Raw genomic sequence first — 17705 nt, 5'->3', positions numbered from 1 at the left:
GGAAAAACAGGTCAATGCGGTCAGGGCAGACGGAGAGAAAACACGTCTGCAGTGCCCGACGGCCAAAAGCAAAATTGGAATGTTTACATCCGGGCAGGCAGTACCCCGCTTTCTGGACGGTAGTTAACTGCCTAACCACATTGTTCGAAAGTTCAATGGCTGTTTCCAGCTCCGCTGAAAGTAATTCCTAATGTAAAGGACCGATGGTTTGTATATTGTGTCGGAACAAATTACCAACAAGCATCCAGTGAAGAGAGAAAATGACAAACTTTAACAATAAAAGCCATGATTATGATCCAGCAGTAGCACAGATGCTTGGACAACAGTGAAACCAAAAAAAAAGTGAATACTGACTGTTGAGTGAATGGGTGGTACCCCACCTACTGCTAATTTAATTCTCTGATGCTTAGTTTTAACAAGCCAATGAGCTTTCATCAAAGGTACATGTTTATCTGTTTAAAAAACAAAGGTTTGTATCCTGGTAAGAACAAATGTGAACTGAAAACACTGATAAAAAGAAGCTTTAATCAAGATTGCATTGTATTACAAAATCCTACCCTGCCATAGAATGCTGTAATACACTTACCTTTTTAATCTCGTATCCCTTAAGTTGTTTAGTGGATCCATCACAATGCTGTCCAAGCTTAGACTTATTGTATGTAGCTCTCTCTGAATTATCCTTATCTTTTGTCTGGTGCACATCTGACTTCCTATCCACAGATTCAGGTACACCATCTTTGTCTTTAAACTCTTTTGGATCAGACTCAACCTTCAATAGAGTCCTACCTATTTCATCTTGGTTTTCTATCTTCTCTTCATCACAGGAACTTGACTTGCTATGCTTTCTTTTAAAATCCCAAGACTTGAAACTCTTCTGTTCTTTTTCTGATACAGAAAAAGGTAATATCAACTTCTTGTGTGATGATGGTACTGCCTCATCATCATCATAATCATCATCATCCTCTGTATTTTCCCAATTACATTTGACTTGTTCACGACCAGAGGTTTCCGGCTCAATTTTAATTTTTATATTTTCCATTGCTTAGTACTCTCTATGAAGCACAATATTTTACAAACTTGAGATCCAAATCTATATAAGGATAGGAGATAACTTGTTCCATTTCTTTCTCACATAATATGAAAGTGACTATGAAATCAACTTACTGTTTAGGTATACTTCACTGTCTTTATCTCATATAAAAATGAAGAAAACACTTCACATGGGGAAATCACTAACTGTACTAAATACAGTGTCCCCATAACTAAAGGGTTTTTGTCCTTTAGAAATCAAAGTTTCAGCCATTTTTTCCATTTAGCATATGAAACATAGATGTCACCGAAAAACTATGTATTCAGTTTTAAAACTACACTTGGAACATTACACCAGTAGCACCAGTCAATTCCAACAAATCTGACGGGATACAACACCATAAGTCGTCATCTCTTATCACTCATGCACCTGGAAAATAATATCAGATATAATAACTTTTGATATATTGTGTTCAAATTTGATATTACACTTCATGCTACTGTACTCTGGTAGTCATGGCCAAGAGTGAACCCCACTATTAAATATGACATTTTTATAATAAAATAAAGTTTTATATATACTTACCAAGTAATTACATTGCTATTAGTTCACTTTACACAGCAGCTTGAATTCAAAATTTTGCGGGTAACACTTCACAAGTCTGTGTAGGTGACCAGTTCCGCCCACTAGCGGGAATATTAGGAATGACCTTAGCAGATAACTTTAATCTGTTCTTACCGTGCTCAGGTGAACAGTGAGTATCGAGGCAGCTGTGTTCATTATTTTCCAGATATAATATCTGGATTTTGGTGGTGTACACATCCACTGGAACACGTATTAGTAACCTTCATGAAATCTCAGGATGAGTTTCTTCCTTGTTTAGTTATTATTAAGTTGATTCATCAACAGAATTTTGTCTAGAAGTCTTTTGCTTGCATCTAGCCTTGTGAGCCGCCGATAATAACTCTGCCCTAAAAGTAACCCTTGTATTTGTTACGCCATTCCTTTCGGCTGAAACTTTTGCATTATGTTTTGTTTACCTGGTCTAGATTACTTGCAAGCCTTCGGTATAACTTTACCTTAAAATTAATTTTTGAATGGTGTTTTCTAGGCATAGGCACTCACAAGCCACTGATATAGGCTAATTGCTTTAAAAGTAATTCTAAAATGTTTCGTCGTTCTTTTTGCCTTGGCTACTTGCATGCCGCAGATGTAGTTTTGCCTTAAAAAGTAATTCTTACATCTACACATTACTTGCAAGCCTTCAGTATAATTCTGCCTTAAAATTAATTTTCAAATGGTGTTTTCTAGGCATAGGCACTCGCTAGCTGCTGATTAATTGCCCTAAAGTAATTCTTGAATGTTTCGTCATTCTTTTAGGCTAATCCAGGCAAACTTTCTTTTTTGCCTAGGCTACTTGTGAGCAGCCGGTGTAGTTTTGCCCTAAAAGTAATTCTTGCATCTTACACCAATCCTTTAGTCCAAATTTTACATCAATGGGGTTTACAGGGTGTAGACTGTTCACAAGATGTCATTATATAATTGCCTTAAAAGTAAATCTTGGATGTTTCATCATTCCTTTAGGCCAAAGGTTTGCATTTTATTTTTGTTTACCGAACCTAGTATACTTGCTAGCCATAGGTAAATAATATTACCTTAACCCTCACATTTTCCCTTGCAGAGAATTGAAAGTGTAAGGGCAGGAAATAGTAAGGAGAGAAGGGTGCTTAATATGCAGCTCCTAAATTATAATGGAAGCTTCCTCTTGAGCTGAGGCAGTTTGAGGGTTTGAAGTCTTTCAAAACAAGCTTTAAACTTTTTTGTTTATCAATTCTGTGATATGGAATATTAAACAGTGAACGTGGAACATGCAGTGTGATGATGCATGCTCAGGGCAATACATCTGATGAATAAACTTTTAATTTGATAATGGAGGCCTTGCAAGCACTTTAGAAGTGGTGCAGGACCTAGATAAGTGTCAACAAGTAACAAGTTATAACAATATTTAATTGTTGGCTGAGAATTGGTCCCAGTATTTGCTTCATCAGCATATTGTGTAGAGTACTCGCTTTGGCAGTACATTTACGAAGTTGGAACATTTTCTGAGAAGCTTCTCATGTCTCCTGTGCAAGGATGACATGCATCTACTGTAGGTTGATGCAGACTGTGAACGTTCCACACTTCTAGTACCCAGAAGCAGCCACTGACGCCCACTTCAGCCTGATGCCAGCTCATGCTGCCAACTCGTGCTCTGAACAGCCAAAGGCACCCAAAAGCGCCCAAGTGCCCGTGGGCAACTCCTACCATCTGGTGCCAACTCATGCTCTGTGCAGCCAAGGTGCCCCAAAAAGCCTATAAGCGCCAGAACGCCCAAGTGCGCCCACAGGCGGCAACTGTAGCAGACAGCCAGGTGTGTACAAAGCTGACATACCCTTTTCCTCTCCTTCTACTAGTCCTATGTGTTTATCCACTTGCTTCTGCGCCTGGATCCCTAGCTTCCTTCCCATACCATCGCCAGTCTTGTGCTCTGGGTTAACAGAAAATTAACCTTGCAAAGTGAATGTTGTGCAGTGGAAGAGGTGATTATCCAGCCCGCTGGTTCTCCTAGACTTAAGTCACTGTTATACTCCCCTTTACCTGGGAGAAGTCATACTGAATGTCCAAGGGAGGCTGGTGGGATTTACCCTGGGTAACTATCCCCTTGGTCGAACCTGTTGCATATTCCCAGGTATCGACAGACAGCCACTGAAAAGGCGTCTTCATGAAGGTGTAGTAGAGGAGGTGGCTATCTGGCCCTTCGGATATCATAGACCTTAAGTCCCTGTCATACTCCCCTTCTCCTGGGAGAAGACATACTGGCAGTCCAAGGGAGTCCGAGGGGTTTTGTCCCCAGGTAGTTGTCCCTCACTCAAGCCTGTAATCCAGGTACAGTATTGTCAGACAGCTACTGGAAAGGCATCTTGATGAACGAGTGGTGTTTCACCGGTCTTCAGCCTGCTAGGCTGATGCCTCTTTTTGGCACCATGAGTTTGTACAGTGTTCTATGGAGTGCCCAGTGACCCCCTCCGGGCATCCAGTGTCCAGAGTACTGTGCTTGCTTCAGCAGTACACATTCTAATTAGCAGAGACATTAGCATGGCCCCTGCACAAGGTCGACACGCAGTTTGTGAAGCCTTCCACAATTTTCAATCGGCGCCTAGGTTTTTTCATTAAAAAAAATGTTGTTCTTTCTTGGGCACCTATTCCTGATGGAACGCTTGGCTCTAGCTTGCAAGTACTGTGGTTGGCACCAATCCCCTTTGCTAGGCACCTACTCTCAACTCAACACTCAGCGTTCGCTCACGAGATATGTCTTTTCTCCGTTTAAAGATTGTGGCTGGCCTGTGGAGGACTATGATGTACCACAGAATTTTGTGGTCTGTATGAGGTGTAGTCGAGCCTACGGGTTTTCCAAGTGTCCCCACGGTTATCAAGAGTCCACAGAGTCGGCAGTTGGTTTGCAATGTCCATAATGCTGCACGATGCTTTGCAAGATCGCTCGGTTCTCTGCAGTGGAGACGAACCAGAAGGCCTGTCTTCCGAGACAAGGTTTTCTCAGTTCAGGGACCTGTGCCTCGACCTCTCTGCAGCATTTTAGGTCTTCTCACAAGTCCTCTCTCCTCTTTGTGTGACTTTTTTTTCTGGACTTCACACCAGTCTTGACTTAGAATGATTGTCTTGACCGGAGTACTTTGGTTAAAACTGGGACGAGGTAATACAGTCGGACACTGTCACCTTTTTACCATAGCCCCGGATTAAAGTCGGACCTACAGTGGTGGCTGTACATACTTTACACCTCGCTTCTTGGTCAAGGAACCCACGGGTGAACCGGAAACTTTCGGGTCATGCTCAGCGGATGATGGCTCCTCACATGTTAGAGAGCTGTAAGCATTTCTCTTGAGAGCTTCGATGCTTCTTGACCTTAAGTTTATACCTGGACTGCAGTAGTTCTCTCTAGACGAGATTTCTTTAATAGCGTATACGCAGAGAAGAAGAACGGATCGTTTTCTATCTCATTTTCTCTCCAAGCGAGAGGACCTCTACTGTTAACAGATCAGATTCGATTTCATTCAAGTCGTCTAAAGTTCTTGCAGACGAACTAAGAGCAGTTACTTCCTTACGTTCCCTGGTCTGGCGGGAACTGTGAAGTCCATGGGGCAGACCGTCTAGGATCCTATTTGCCACCTAAAGGAACCTTCAAAGCTTCAGAAAGTACCAGTACAAGGTTTTTCTGTTAGACTTATTGCTTAAACTAGTGTGGTTGCAGATGTCATTCTTCTAGCCCTGTCTACCACACTAAGTGGGCCTTTTTTGAAGCTGGGGTTGCAGTCTCTGCCCCTCTTCTTGGAGACATCTATGGCCCATTTTCAGATACCCCTTCTGTACCCGAGGAGATCTACATCTTTCATACTCCATCAGTAAAGGGTATTGATCTATGCTTAACTAAGTGCTTAAACACAAGGCCTAGCTTTTGACGACCTTATCTGGCCTTTGACATGTCCAAGTAAGGAAGGAATCTGGTCTCCTGGAGCCTGGATGTATTCTGAATGACCTACGAGTCCCTTATTTGATCCCCTGCGTTCCTCTTCTCGGCAACCTTACATAGAAGACACCCTTCCGAGTGACCTCTGACTTCAACTAGGACGCACTAGTGAGATCCAAGTCATCGTTTAGAGAAGGTATTTTCACAGAAAGACACTTTTTTTCCTCGTTTACCTTGGATTTTTAGCCATAACGAGGATCTATCCAAGCTCTAGATCTGTTCTTTCTCCTACAGGAAGTTAACAGACATCACTGACAGAAGAAGAGAGAACCTTATGTTCAGCTACAGCTTTCAGGTTTTTTACATGAACAGAATTGGACTAAGATCACATCCTGAAAGGGCTTATTTTTGAATGCTTAAGGAACCATCTTACCTTTTAACTGAAAGTCAAGGACATCGGAGCAGCCTCTTCCTCCTTAACTTTCAGGCTCATTTGTCCTTTACTTCTATTAAGCTTAGTCCTACTGGAATCATATTCGTCCTCCGCGTTTCTACTTCCATTCCACATAGCCCTACTGGAAGTATAGCCGTCCTCCACATCTCGCTTCCTTATCAAGTGATCCCGATCTTCTAGCTCGCCTGTACAACTACAGTCTGGCGCCAGATATAGAGCTTCCAGAGCCACGAGCTTCTAGCTCATCTGGCTCCCAGCCTTGCACCAGCTCTTGCTCAGAGCACCCAATTACTCCCACGAGCGCCCACTAGGCTACCATGGGCGCCTGCTAGCTCCCACGAGCACCCGCCAGTTCCAAGCTCTTAGTTCAACTGACGCTCAGCACTTTTGGGGCCAACTACAGCCTGACACCAGATCATTCTCCAAGCATTCAAGCCCTCTCCAGCTCTGTGGGAGAATAGGAAGGTCTCTGCCCTTATGGAGTTTTTCAGGGGACCATCCTCTACATATGGTGATATGGCAAGATCCGTTTCATTTACTAACTACAATGTATTGCCCTCGTGGACTTCTAACTTGGGGCACACTCAGAATTTAGAGAACTGTTTGCCTTCTTCTAAGTAAAGCTAAGGACATCATAGTAGCCTCTACCTCTTTAGCTTGCATACATTTTATGCCTCGTACATCCATTCTGCCTTCGAACTACTGGGAATGTAATCATTCTTCATTTCTCACTATTTTTAATGGAAGTTAAACACTGTTGAATCTTTCAGTGCCTTGAGAACATTTCTAGTAACTGGCATGGTATCATGGAAGGAAGCATAAGATCATTTTATCCTACTGTCTCTTCACCTTGTTGTAAGGTGTCGAGTATTTTGCGGAGCCAGGGGGTACATTGTACCTGAAGCACTCACCACTCTCAGTGAATGGGTTGTGGTTCTATCTCAGTGTAGGTGACAATGTTGTCTGGTTGTTTTTATTTTGGTGCTACGCCCAGGGCAAGGGAGAGCACCTATCATGCTTTGCTAGCCATCGGAGTACTTCTTTCCCTGCAAAGGTCCCACTATGTAGGAGGCGACCCATGGCTATACCGCCACGCCACTACGAGTTAAGATGAGCACCTACCAGAGGCAGTATCCCAATAGCTCTCTTAGCTGATAGGTTATGACAAGCATTGGTTTTCAATGTTAGCAGTTTTTCTATTTTCAAATTCATTACATACTTAATGTTTTTGGAGTTGAATATGTCCATGTATCCCACCCATCACTGTGGGAATCAGCTATGTAATTACTTGGTAAGTTACTTATATAAAAATGACATTTTTTATAATAAAATCAAGTTTTATATATATACTTACCAAGTAATTACAAGATCGGAGCCCACCCTCCTCCCTGCTGATGGACATAAGGCATGAACAGATTGAAATTATCTGCTAAAGTTGTTCCTGATATTACCACTAGTGGGCGGGACTGATCACCTACACAGATGTGTGAAGTGTTACCCGCAAAATTTTGAATTCAAGCTGCCGTGTAACCAATAGCTATGTAATTACTTGGTAAGTTACTTACATAAAAAATGTATTATTATTATTATCATCATTATTATTATTATTATTATTATTATATAAAGTAATTTAACCAGCTAACCTCACTCTGATAAATTATAATAATTCAGTTGTTATTTATAATTAAGCTGGAATGAAAAGGCAACTCTATACTTTCTACCCCAGACTGTCAAACTTAAAACACAATAAAAGGAGGTATAGAGGCTTAATCTGGGTAAAGAACACAAAAAACTTCAAACTGTGGAGCCTTGGAAATAGTTGTTCAGTGTGAGCCAAGAATGAAAAAAAAAAAAAGTCAACTAACCCACTTCTTGCAAGAATAACAATCTGTCATCTTACCTTTACCTGTACAAACATAAAGTACATAAAATATTGACATGCACACCTAAAATTAAAAGCTTCTTTACACTAATTTTGTTATCAGAGCCTATTGAATTAATTAAAAAGCCAATCTAATGAAGAAACTCAAGCATGAATAAATTTCAGCATCATAGGGTCAATCAATTCCAAAAGAGTCCTGCTAATAACTATTAATGCAAATGTACATTTGTACCTGTAACATCAAATTTTTTAAGTTCAGTAATTTGTATTTTTCCTATGTATACATACCAGCACTTTTTATTAGGAGCAATTCCTAACATAAGCTGGAAACATATGTTGAAACTTAGTAACATAGTAGTTAACTGGCAGCAGGGGGTTGGGGGAGAGGTGGCTCCCATCACTTGCCAGAAGCTGGCCCTTTATCCTTCGGCATCAGGGACTATGTGGGGTGGCTACGGTGGCATTATGATAAAAGGCTCTGGTTTTTTTTCCTACAATGAAAAAATCACAATTGTTTAAAGTAAACTGTATTTTGTCGATGAATGCCACTACTATGGTTTTGTTGTTCAACAAAACCACTGAGTGTTGCAAAACTCATCCTGAACTCTCAGAAGGCCAATAGGCTGCCTTGAGTCCAGGATGTTGATGAGAAGGTATTAATCGTCTCGGTCACACACCTTCAAGACAAAGTCTTACAGGGGTGCACCTATTCTTCGATCGGTGAATCCGGAAGTAGACACACGATGTGAGGGGAATATGCAAGCATATTCGAAGGTTCCTTCTATCAAGCATTAGCCTAACTCTTTCCTCATATTTCGAAGAGGAAAGAAGGATGGAGGACTGGAAGCAGACCTCCATTCTCCACCATGAGGAAATTTCTGCGGGTTGACAGGATGCCAACATGATTAGCGCTAGCCAGGCTGGCATTTCCTGAATCGGGAGTACGGGAGAGGAAGCGGGATGGAAGTTTGATGAAAAGAATTGCCAAGACCCAAGGGAAAGATACTTCTCTTGAAGGAATCCATTCCCAGGTCTCGGCAATGTCGCTGCCACCTCCAGATGCTTGATAAGTATTATTTCATAAAGGCATCTGCAGTAGGAGAACTTCTTCCAGGTTGGTACTTCTTTCTCTCTTCCCTTCCGCCCTCCTCCCTTATGGAAAAGACTGTGGAAAGAGACACAGTTACGCACACTTTCCCAGAAGGGAAGAAGAGGGGTATGTGTTGAGCGATCTTCTTCCGAAGCCTGGGACTTCTTAGGAGTTGAGGGGACTGGCTTGAACTGAAGGTCAAGCCAAGATGACTAAGGCCCAAAGGTCTTGGCCATTGTCCAAAGAACAAGGCAGTGCCCTGTACAAACATTGATTTTGGCAGTATCTGGCAAATCCCTGAAAGAGAAGGGCTGAACCAAGTACAGGTTCATTCCTAAGAATCGAGCCAACTCGGGACTTACGAAACCAGAGACCTGAATTAGGACAAAGTCCTTCTTCTTAGCACCAGAATTGCCCACAGATTGCCATCTGGTATAGGAAGACCCACTCCTGGACAGGACTAGTCTCCAGGAGGCAGGGTTCTTTCTAGGAATGGTTGTATCCGAGGAGAGAAAGCCTAAAAGTGAAGGATCAGGGATCCATCAGGAGACTGCCTGGAGAAAACCAGCAGGTGCCCTCCAAGATCGCCGCATCTTGTTGCAGAAGAGAATACCCTTCACAGCAAGGAGAAGCGGAGAGAGAACCGAGTCTGAGTGAAGCAGACTCAGAACAACCTGCAGTAGGCAAGACCCTCCAAGGCAAGAAGAGTTCGTACTCTGTCGAGGCAGGGGAGAAGCTTGGTGTCCTGACTTGAATGAACTCCTTGTCCAAAGAAAAGTATTCATCTGGTCGAGAACGCTCTTGCAAGCAAGGACCGCGGCGGCCCCCGAAACTCTCAGCCCCTCGGGAACTGCAAGGGTTGTGAGAGATGAAGAATATTTATTGGGGGAGCTGCGGTCCTCTCTTGGGGATCCTCGTGCTGATGAATTGGCGTCAAGTTCTCTGAAAAACAGGGGCGATCGCAACTTGAAGAGGAAGACCCTTGCTGCTTCCGAAGCATGAAACTCTTGTACCTCTCTCCCTGGAAGGAGACCTTGACAGATCCCGAGAAACCCTCCTCATCTACCTGGTTGTATTACGAGACAATTGGGGGACCGACACCCAAAGCACGCCAGGCAGCTGAACTCCGACGACAAAATCATCGGGGCTCTCTCTGTCCATCTCGCGCCTCTTGGAACAACCGAGAAGAAAAGAGAGCAGGTGAGGAGAAAGAGTACCTTTACCTGTCCTGCCAATAAGACCAGCAGGAGAGGCGGACCGTGAGCGATAATCAACAGAAGGATATTATTGACACATGGGGGGAAGAAGAGCGCTTGTGCCGTGGCAAAGCGCTTTCCTGGGGAGAGCATAAAGTTCACGCGAACAGAGCCAAGAACCCAATTCAGAAAAACCGAGCGGGGCTGAGCCAAGCCGCACCGAACCGAGCCGATCAAGAGAATGCGATCCAGTGGGTGGTATGCAGTGGACTGGGAGGCAGGAGGGGCGAGCCAAGCTGAGCCAGTCTTGCAAATGTGACCAGGGGCTGGGCTGGATGGGGCTTGAGCAGAGCCAAGCCAATCTGCTCAAGCCAATCGCACGAACACAATCAGAACTGGACAGGGCGGAACTTGTCTGCCATGAACTGGCGCTAGTTTCCCGAACTCTAAACTCCTTTGAGGCTGAGGCCCCTCGAGAAGAAGGTTTAAAGGGGAATTCTGTGTCTGCTATCCTGCATGTTCGAACCCTAAGGTTCAAGACACAAGGATGAAACCCGGCCAAGCAACCGAAGCAACTGATGGGCAGTATTGAGAGGCCTGGTGTCACGGCACTGAGACACCTAGGTGTCTCGGCACTTTCTCTCATCAGGACAGAGCTTGTGATTCATAGAATTTGAGTGACCTACGAGACTCCCAAAAATCGGAAGCGGCTGCATTCAGTTTCCTAAGAAATCAAAAAGAGCCAGGCACAGAACTAGTCTTAGACGCAGACTTCTAAAACTGGCAACGAGGGCACGACCTCAAGCGGCCGCACTCTCGCGGCCCCCAAACTGCGAGACCCCACGGGAGAATGTGAATAGGTTCCTGCCCAAGGGCGGGAAGAGCCAACAAGAGAAACTTGTCTCCTAGAAGAGAGTCAGTCCCTTAGAAGTCCCACAGAACTCCCAAAGGGCATCTCTTCCCTGCTTCTTCTGGTGTTCGGTTCGAACCGATAGGATTGAGACACCAGGTTGGGAACCTGTCTGAGCACTAGTAAGCACTCGGAGAGTGCTTGTAGTGCTGGCAGGAAGAGCCAAGGCACCTGGGTGCCTCAGCCCTTTCTCTTGCACTGCTCCCAAACTGGGCCGGGGAGAGTACTCTCCAGACCAGATCTGGATATTCGATATTCCACAGAATCTCGAGCACTTGAAGTGGCTTGCAAACGAGTGGCCGAAGCAGCACCCGTCTTAGAGGCAGAATCTCTAGGACTGGGAACGTGATTGCAAACTGAGGTCTGCGCACCCGAAACACAAAACCCAGGGGTATGCGAATTGGTTCCCTAACCCAAAGATCGGGACGAGCCAACAAGAGACCCACTGCCTCCTCGGAAGGAGGTAGTCCCTAGACGTCCAAAAGGCATCAAGGGGAAAGAAGCAGCCTTCCTCTCCTTCAGCCAATGGAGGTCTATCTGGTTCCCAGGACCCCCTCGAACCTTGGGAGAGAAGGGGAAGAGGAAGCAGAAGATGAAATTGAAGATAAGCTGAAGAAGGCAGCGGCTACTTCCACAGGGCGACTTCCTTCACCTTCACTCCCACATCTTCTACAGGATGGTGGACACGAAACATCGTAACCTCCAGGGCAGCTAGGCAGGATCACAACAGAAGCGGCCCACGGCACAACCACCAGAAGAAGCAGTAGGCACGATCAGGATAGCCAATGCAGGAGCTGTGGAAGCGGTTCGGAAGGCAGGCGCTAAAGCAACGGAGAGGAACATCACATGAAAGTTACCAGCAGCAACTATTCCAACTCATTCAGAATAAGCATAGCATTTCAAATCGTCAGTGTTGTCGTATAGCCTAAACGATCTGAAACATACTGACACAAATTGTAGCCTAAGTCTTATGCTACGACACCCAGGTTACTTCACTCTCATGTTAGTTTAAATTGTGATTATATTAATTCATTGCATTGTGTATATTAACTAAACTAACAATATGAACTTACTATTGGTGTATTCAATTGTTCCCAGCTCAATGTACAGTTAGACTGGCATGAGCACAGTCTCTATTTCACTAACCTCATCTAAAACACACCTCAAGAAATTCTCCTTATGTTTTAATAAGCATATCTCCTAAAGAAAGTTTCCCTAAATGTACTTTAAGATGAACAGGAATACTTAAATGGATTTGTAGACACCGACAATTATGGCTGCATTCTTGAGTCCCCCCCACCAGCTCGAACCACTCTACATTAAAGCTATGAAGCGACTGACTTCACGGCCGTCTTTGACCGAAACCAAGTCTTTGACTAACTACCGTACAAGTTCAACAACCAATACCAATAGTTAGGCAACTTTACAAGTATACTTACAATTAAACACACGAAACAGTAGTTGGGCAAATTTACAAGTATACTTACAATTAAACACACGAAACAGATAAGACAACATTTTTCACTACTAAATACAAACAACGAAACATAATATCCTTCTTCTACATAATACGCATTTCCACTTTACGTAAATTTAAAGAGAATACATAAAAATATACCACAACTTACGGAAAAGTACACTCTCTCTTGTCAAAGTTTCGACATACTCCACCGCAAGAAAAACTTATGCCTACATTATTTACAGCAGTCCTGTTCTTATCAATGCCTTTCTGGCTTCTGCAGCTATTTGAGCAGTCCTTCTGCTCGGGCGGGTGCTTGACTGAATGTCATCTGTCGGAGGATTAGTTTCCCCTGTCCATGCCACAGCTCTAGGGGGTATAACTTAATTACTGGTCTCATAAGGTGGCTATGTGCGGTTCTTAGAGTAGCCACTCTTGGGACCCTGTCTCTCCCCATGTGTAACTCGATCACTTGGCCCAACTTCCACTTGCTCCTTGGCCCCTTGTCATGAATGAGGACAACTTCCCCTATTCTGGGCCAAGAGCCATGTACCATTCCTACTCGATGGGTCTCTCTTAACGTTGTTAAATATTCCCTCTCCCATCTCTTCCACAAGTCGTCACACAACTTGGATATACAGGGTGTTTTGAAATTAGAGCCCCCCTTCTACAGCATAAACTAAAATTGATATGGACAAAAACAAAAGTAATTCAGAACAGGTATTTATTTAAGTTTCTCTCTGAGTATTTAATATTTTGTGTGACCTCCATCTGCCTGTACCACAGCCTGCATTCTTGAGGGGTATGATTTCAGCAAATCGCAAAAAAGCTGAGACTCAAACTCCACTTCCCTGAGCACTTCGGTCATCTCTCTTTGCAGGTCGTCAAGACTTGGTATACCATCATAGTTCACTGTGTGCGCTTCAACACAATCCTTTAATATACTACCAATGTTTTCACACACATTAAGGTCAGGGGAGCTACCTGGAGATTCACTTGACGAGAAGAAATCAATACCACTGTTTCGAAGCAGCTCCTGTGTCTGAAGAGCCTTGAAACATGGTGCCTTATCTTGCAAAAATGTGACTTCTTCAACTGATAACACATTTTCAGGATCTTTGAGGAATGGAAATACTCTACCAGTAAGCACATTTTCTCTGAAGTATTCACCATTCCATGACTGTCCTTTTTCTTTGATGATCCACATCAACTGTTTGGCTGTGAAATAGATAAAAATTCCCAAACATTCAGAAAATTCCACATCTTGGCGATAGCGCACGTCATCACTGATATCATCCAACTTTGCAGCCCAAATGACATTTTTATGATTTGGCTTCCTGACTGTGTAAATGAAGAATTCATCTGATGCAGCAACATGGAGAAAGTCAGCTTCATCCCAATCTTTAAGAAATGAACCACAAAACCATGCATGGTCTTCTCTCTTCTTTCCCCTTTTTGTTTCTAGTTCAAGCGCCAATTTACGTAAAGACTTTCTTGGTCTACCCACTGCCTCAGCTATGATGTCTTTCGACTCCTGAGAAAGGACTTCAGGCCTTCCAAGATTCTCACTCTTTTCGCAATGACAGTCATATGGATTTTTGTTCCAGTTTCTTTTAATAAAGGATTCATCTCTTTTAATGTATTTAGCCATCCAGGAACATGAAATGAAGGATGCACCAGCAATGCAAAGCCACCAATAACTGCATCTGATAGTAGATATCACAAACCTGCTATTCAGTGTATCAGCACCGATAGTTTCCTCAGCCTTTCCATTCTCCAGGATAGCTGGTAATTTGCCTTCCTCTGTTACCTTGGGTTTGGTACCTTGTAACTTCCCCTTTGAAACTCCTTTGAGTTTGGTCCGGTTGGTACCTTCTCCACCTGTCCAACGTCAGCATTAGGCGCACCAGTGGTTACTCCGAGTGTGACATCTTCCTTCTTCCCTCCTTCGACTTCTTTCTCAACTTTCCTTCAGGTTTCTCTGTCCCTCCGTCTAGGCATCCATGTAGATTTGGGGTTGATTCCGGGTCATCAAGGTCTTCAGTTCCGGATTCCCATTCTCATGCGGTTTTGATACATCCGGATTTGCATGGTTTGGGTGTTGCGGCCTCTTCGCTCCCTGGAGTGGGCATGGTCCGCCCAGGTGTGGCTGGCCCCGGTGTTGCGTCACCCTCGTTGGGTGGTGCAGGGCTTGCGCAACCTACTTTGGTGCCTCCAGTATGTTCGCGATTGATACAACAGGTGTCCATCTCACGCACCCAGGTGTGGTGAGTTCCGGGTTTTCGAGTTCGGCGTGTGCCAAGGGTCAGCCTGCCTCTTTCCTGTTCCGGCTCGGTCGGACCAGTCCGACAAGGATTGTTCATTTGAAGAAGAGGATCCGGTACTGGATATTAGTTCTCCTTCAGCTAATGAGAATGAGTATAAGCGGATGGTGGACTTCATCCACACTCTTTATCCTCAATCCAAGGTTCCAGAGGAGACTACTGAATCAAGCGATGTTCGAGTTGCTATATGCAACAGAACCGGTAGTTGCTCAATCACCAAAGAATCTGGCCGTGTCAGGCAGGCATTGAGGGAGGCAGATGTACGTTAGTGGCTTTGATAGGGTTCAGTAAGCAGGATTCAACCTTGTTTCCTACTCAGGAGGGGTTTTAACAAGGTAGCGGGTAACCCTTCTGCGGGTGTCAGGGTTCCTCTTAACGTATCTGTTGAGGCTCTTCTCTCTCGGGTTCCTTCGTCAATTGTTTGGTCTCAGTTTCAACTAGAGAGGCTTGTATCTTGGAGGACACCTTTCGCAGCCAGTCGGAGGCCTTGTCCAACTCTATGTAGATGTGTCCGGGTTGGTAGGGTTTTCTCAAACAAGATGAATATACTTCCTCCAATCCTGTACTGCCTGACACATCACTTCAGCGTCTATGGGGCTGACATACCAGGTTAACATTTCGCCTGACTGTACAACGTTCTTTGGCAGAAGAGGAGGGACTTCTTTTAAAGCTTCCGCCTCACTATCCGGACATTCGGAGAGGTTCTGTTGAGGGCGCCTTTTGCGCTCTGCAACAGTCTTTTAGGGAGGAAGATATCTCCTCCATGGTCTATTTCGTGTAGCCGTCGTCAGCAGTAGCATCACAGCAGGCTGTGATTAGTGTGGCTGCTCTGGGTTCAGGGGATATGGCCAGTATAACAAACTTGTTGCTTCTAACTCTTGTCTCCAGTGTCAGCAATTATGCATTGTCGAGGGTACAAAATGTTGAAGTAGAGGTGTTCCTGTCCAACAGGGAACAGCCGGTACCCACTTGGAGAAGCCTCTTAGGGAGAATGTCCTCTCTCTCTTTAATTCCAGGGTCTTGTTCTCTCCACATGCTCTTTTCTTCAGGTATGTCTCAGGAATCTCTGGGACTTCCACATCGAGAATGCAGGTTTAGTCTCGAACGATTCGTGATTGTCGGGTCTTCTGTGATAGTCAGAAGTGCATCTGACATCCGGAAGTTCTATAGTCTCCCCTCTTCCCAACGTTCATCTGTACTCAGATGCCTCATATCAAGGTTGGGGAGCAACCTTGGAGGAACCCAGGCTTCAGGCCTCTGGAGGGATCAGGAGCGAGAGGAGTCATAATCTCCAGGAACTCAGGGCTGTAAAGGAACCCCTCAGGTGTTTTTCAGTCCTAGTGCACAACAGAGTAGTGGGTCTGCTTTGCGACATCGTAACTGCCGTGTCGTATCTGAGAACTCGGGGGGAACAAGATCATTAGAACTTTAGAGGTGTATGGTTTCTGCCATTTGGTCTCATTCATCAGGTAATCAGGAATTGTGGGAGTGTCGAGATATCTATGACTCTAGCTCTTTGCTGGCCCTAACGCCCTTGGTTTCCAGAACTCCTAATGCTCCTTACGGAAGTTCCGATGTTCCTTCTCGTGCGGAAGATCTTCTAGACAACCGCAGTTTCACCATTATCATCCAAATTCTTGCGTGATGAACCTAGTTGCAGGTGACTGCTAAGCGAACAGCTAGACAGACTGGACTCTCTAAAGCTGTCTAGACAGTGTTTCTTTCAGCTTGAGAAAGTCAACCCGTAAGCTTTACCATGTCAGCTGGACATGTGGAAGTCGGTGTCGTGAGGAAGGTCATTCCATCTTTAGGCCTGCCATAACCAAAATAGCTGATTTTCTCTTATTCCTTCGGAAAGTCAAGATTCTTTCGTTTTCGGCTACTGCTAGCTACCGCTCAACACTTAGCAGTACATTTTTCCATCTTCCCGAAAATTTCTAGTAGTAAGATCTATGAATTATTACGTTCCTTTAAGTTTAATGTCCGATCTTGCCAACTCGGGCTCCTTCATGAGATTTGTTGGAAGTTCTAATGTTAAGGTCTTTAAAAATGCAGAATTGTTCCTACACAATATACAAACCATCGGTCCTTTACATTAGGAATTACTTACAGCGTAGCTGGAAATGGCAGTTGAACTTTCAAACAAGGTGGTTAGGCGGGAGGCCCAGATGTAAACATTCCAATTTGCTTTCGGCCGTCGTGTGGTGCAGACATGTGTCCTTCCCTCTCTGCCCTGACTGTCATTGAGTTGTTTTTCCTGGTGGGATCTTTCTTTTTCCTAGTGTGTCTGATTATTTTGGTGTTTGGGGTGTGCAAGCTCATGAAAGTAAGCCTTGTATGCCCTCTTTCCTCAGCATGTGGGTCCTGGGGTTGGCAGGAAGAGGTGTAGTAGCTTCCATTCAAACACTGATTTTGATCTGCACTCCCTTTGCTCCTCTTGCAAGGGGCATGTGTGTACCCGAAGTTCTACCTGTGCTGAGTGTTGCTCCTGGTCGGCTGAGCAGTAGGCAAAGTTTGAAGGGAGGAAAGAGTACTGGAGGAAGCCTTCCAAGGCATCATCTGAGGGTTATATGCCCCCGACGACTCCCTTGGTGGCTAACCTTGTCCTCGTTTCTCACTCCTGGCAAACTTCCCCTTCTGGCTGCCTCTCCTTTGGGAGAGGACTCCCCTTTGTCTTCTTCGCTCGCTTCCTCAGACGCTGAAGGACAGGGGGAGGGCAGACAATCAGGATGACCTCCTCTCAGGAGTCTCTCCTCTTCCCAGGGAGGAAACTTTTCCCCCCCCAGAGCAAGAGGAGGCTCCCTCCACTAGACTTTGTTCCGACACGATATACAAACC

The 17705-nt window shown here is 44.6% G+C and overlaps 1 protein-coding gene and 1 pseudogene across 2 annotated transcripts in view; one reads left to right on the top strand and one right to left on the bottom strand.

Annotated features, from left to right (window-relative positions):
• The window catches only part of LOC136849686 (uncharacterized), a 231637-nt gene that overhangs the window by 173796 nt on the left and 40136 nt on the right, over positions 1-17705 (bottom strand). For both annotated transcript variants that reach the window (XM_067123031.1, XM_067123030.1), the window contains exon 2: positions 587-1459. In XM_067123031.1, the coding sequence (XP_066979132.1) occupies positions 587-1039 (453 nt within the window). In that variant the 5' untranslated portion in view covers positions 1040-1459. The remainder of the gene's footprint in view (positions 1-586; positions 1460-17705) is intronic.
• LOC136850296 (U6 spliceosomal RNA) lies at positions 4121-4216 on the top strand (annotated as a pseudogene).

Source organism: Macrobrachium rosenbergii, chromosome 21, assembly GCF_040412425.1.
Source record: "Macrobrachium rosenbergii isolate ZJJX-2024 chromosome 21, ASM4041242v1, whole genome shotgun sequence".
In the NCBI taxonomy this organism is placed as follows: Eukaryota; Metazoa; Arthropoda; class Malacostraca; order Decapoda; family Palaemonidae; genus Macrobrachium; species Macrobrachium rosenbergii.
This window is presented reverse-complemented; position numbering and strand designations above follow the sequence as displayed.